At 41.9% G+C, this 3,299-nt stretch overlaps 1 protein-coding gene across 1 annotated transcript; it reads left to right on the forward strand.

The window, feature by feature from the left end:
• Nucleotides 1–426: 426 nt before the first annotated feature.
• On the forward strand, nucleotides 427–2,913 carry LOC116207173. The gene is made up of 3 exons (XM_031540053.1): nucleotides 427–1,237; nucleotides 1,431–1,767; nucleotides 2,453–2,913. The coding sequence occupies exons 1-3, from the start codon at nucleotides 738–740 to the stop codon at nucleotides 2,675–2,677; spliced, it is 1,062 nt and encodes a 353-aa protein (XP_031395913.1). The 5' UTR covers nucleotides 427–737; the 3' UTR covers nucleotides 2,678–2,913.
• Nucleotides 2,914–3,299: the final 386 nt, after the last annotated feature.

The raw sequence follows: 3,299 nt of genomic DNA on the forward strand, positions 1-3,299 counted from the left end.
TCCTCTAAAAATTTCTAACGTTTTTGAAATGAAGATTGGTATTTATAATCCATCTCTTTTCGATCGATAATAATGTTGTTTTAAAATGATAATTTAAAACTCCCAATTGAGCCACGATTTCTTGACAATGGCAACACTAGCTATATATGTAATATTAATTCATGAAACTCAAATATGAATGCACGCAAAAGATTTTACTTAATACTTATCTAACATCACATGACAGAACTTCCCTGAAACGCAAAGTGGGTCAAATAACTCGAATATATACGAAAATATGTACCTTACATTCCACGATGGGCTATGGGTGGACTCATTGTAGGTCACGTTGGATGTGCCTTGAAATTTTTTGTAGGGAATTTCTTGACAAAAAAAAGACATAAAATAAATGCAAATTACATTAAACTTTCTCCAAACACAGACGTGGCCCCAACGCCAAGCTTCGCAATGTAAAGTTTCTTTAATGGGCCCTGTGATTACATTCTCTGTCAACTTTCAAACCTCCGTTCCCAACTGCAAGGCATTGGCATATCTCAACCATCGTCGTCATCATCTCTTCCAGGACCAGATAATCTGGAGTCCGGAAACTCACCAGAACAGTGAAACGAGACTCCCGACTTGACACCTTTTGAGATCTTACAGCGCTATATGGATCTCTGGAATCATCTGATCCATTACTGACAACAGCACAGCAACGCATTTCTCCAGTTCCGGCTGAATCCTTTGTCCGAATCCCGATGCCAATCGAGCCGAAACAGGCATACGACTCGGCCACTCTGGCCCCGCCCCCATCCCCAATCCCCACAGGCAAGGGATCCCGATCAGCTGCCGATGAAACCTTCGTCCGGTACCTTAACAAGTCATTTCACATACCCGATCTGACTCTACCAGATCAACCTCGCTCCCACTCTGCAGTAAACAATCCGGATCAATCACCTAGCACCGTCGATTTCCAATCGGTTACATTAAGAGATCGTGACTCGATTGGGGGGCTCATGAAATCAGCAAGAAATTTTGGTGCATTCCTAATGAGTGGCCATGGGATTCTACACAAGGAGCTGCAATCATCGCTACAAGAAGCTGAACACATTCTTGGTATCGGGGGCGGCGATGTTGAGTTCGACAGGAAGATTATGGGAGAACAAAAGGGCGGCAGAGCAGTGATCCTGAGAGGAAATTTTAGAGAAAGAACGATCAAATGGACGAGAGAACTTGCAGAGACAACAGAGCGTAAAAGGTAGAGGTCAACAGACATTATACACATTTCTCATTGCCTCAAGTATTTTCTAGTTAATTTTCGGATTTTTTTTCCCTTGATGGATTTAAATTTGTCCTGTCAAACATAGTTCTATCTGTTCTTTAGAATGTATCAGCTTCGTGTAATTATGTCACACTGTCAGTGATATCTCTCTCGCACCCCTGATTCGCAGTCAGTACATCGAGGAGGTTGGATACAAACTCGATCAAATAGCGAAGGAAGTGATTCAAGTTTTCTCACAAGGCCTGGCTGATAAGAAGTTGCCTACTGAGGAGTGGGAAGCTACACTTAGCATATTCAGATATGTTCGAGGCGATCGCTCTGAACCCGATACGGATTTGCAGAGAGATCAGAGGAACCATGGAACTGATTCTGATTACACCGTGACAGTCATACTTCCCCTGGAGCAATACACGGAATTAACTCTCAGGTCTGAGACTGAGAGAGGTCCCATGAGGTTCCATTCAAATGCAGATACAGTCGTAGTCACTTGCGGGAAGGAGCTACAGGTAAGGATGAGAATGGCCCTCTTAGAATATGTTCAGTTTGCTGTATTTTAACAACATCAAATAAAAGAATCTCCTTCAATGCCGAAAATGAGAAATTCTGGGATGATCTGCCATAAAACGTAGCGTGAGGAAGCAGATTCTTCTTCATCGCGTCATCTTGTGGTAGCATCATCCAAGACTCTCTTGGGCAAAACAACCAACGTTTTTAACTTAAAGGAAAAATCAGAATAGCCGGAATAAACTGGTTTTTCAACCATAACTTGGTTCCTTTTCATACTTGACACGTAGAATGTCAAATCAGATTCATGCCCATGCTCGGTAGCAAAACAATAATGCCATTAAACTGTAGTTGAACTTGCAGCGAATCGTAATGAGTAAATCAATCCTTGTACATTCTGCTTTCTTTGCATTGGTTCCTGTTGGGATTTGGCATGTAAAATCAATGATTTGGCTTGGGTTCGGGGAAATTTCCTGTCCGTGGAGCCATCCCAAAGACATGGACCATTCTAAAGTCCAATTTCTTGTAATCACATAATCTTTGGATTCTGAATTTTGATATTATCCCTGGCCATGAAACTTTATGAGGCAAATGTGAATGAACTGTTACTTGCGAGGCCCATGAACATGGCCTAATCTTGATGTTTAGCAAGCACTGAGTCAATGTCTTCATTGCCCGTGACAACAGGAATGGAGCCAAGTAGGAGAACTCAAGTGTGCTTCTCCACTGGAACCTGAGTTTCACCGTGGAACTTCTCTTGCCATTGAGTACAGGTGCTCGCTTCCGACACTGCACCAAACTTCAAGAAGAAACGATTGCCAGAAAGTCTCTGTATATGATCAGGTGCTGGTTGTTTTGGTCGTCACCCTTGTCCTCAAATTTCTTGGACACTTATGGTCATGGCTGGTTTGAAGTTCTTGCGTCCTGTCGGCATGGATATGCGATTCACCTCGAGTGATTCTGGATGGATAAAAAGGACGAAAACGTATACAATTTTCCGATCATCATTGTACAGCAGTGGTTGTTTGTTTTGTTAACCGTGAGTGTTTAGAGAATAAGCTCATACATCTTGGGCCCATATTTCTTGCTCCCAAGTTCGTCGAGTTTCCAAGCTAAGATCTGATTCAACATATTCTTCTTCTATCAAATGGCATTCTGTTCCATCCGCACTATGATTCTGTTCATCTTCGAAAAGATATAGAGACATTCATCACGGTAAACTGGCCCGTGATTTACGCATCTTTCACGCGAATAAATTAGCCAATGAAATATACATAACTCGATCGAAATCATGATAGCAAGTGATCACGATGTAACCTAGTGAGAGCAACTAACCCTGCTCGAAATCGGCTCCATAGAGACAAAAGCATGAGCTGGAAAATGACATCTCAAAGTTGAGACGGATTCTTTTGGAAAATAGATAAGAATATTTTTCTCCATAAGGAGAGACGAAATTTCCATTTACAGTTCCGTCTCTCTCAATAGACGGAACTGGAGAAGGAATATTCCAACTCTTATAAACAAGAGATGGATA

This window comes from Punica granatum, chromosome 5 (genome assembly GCF_007655135.1).
Source record: "Punica granatum isolate Tunisia-2019 chromosome 5, ASM765513v2, whole genome shotgun sequence".
Taxonomy (NCBI): domain Eukaryota; kingdom Viridiplantae; phylum Streptophyta; class Magnoliopsida; order Myrtales; family Lythraceae; genus Punica; species Punica granatum.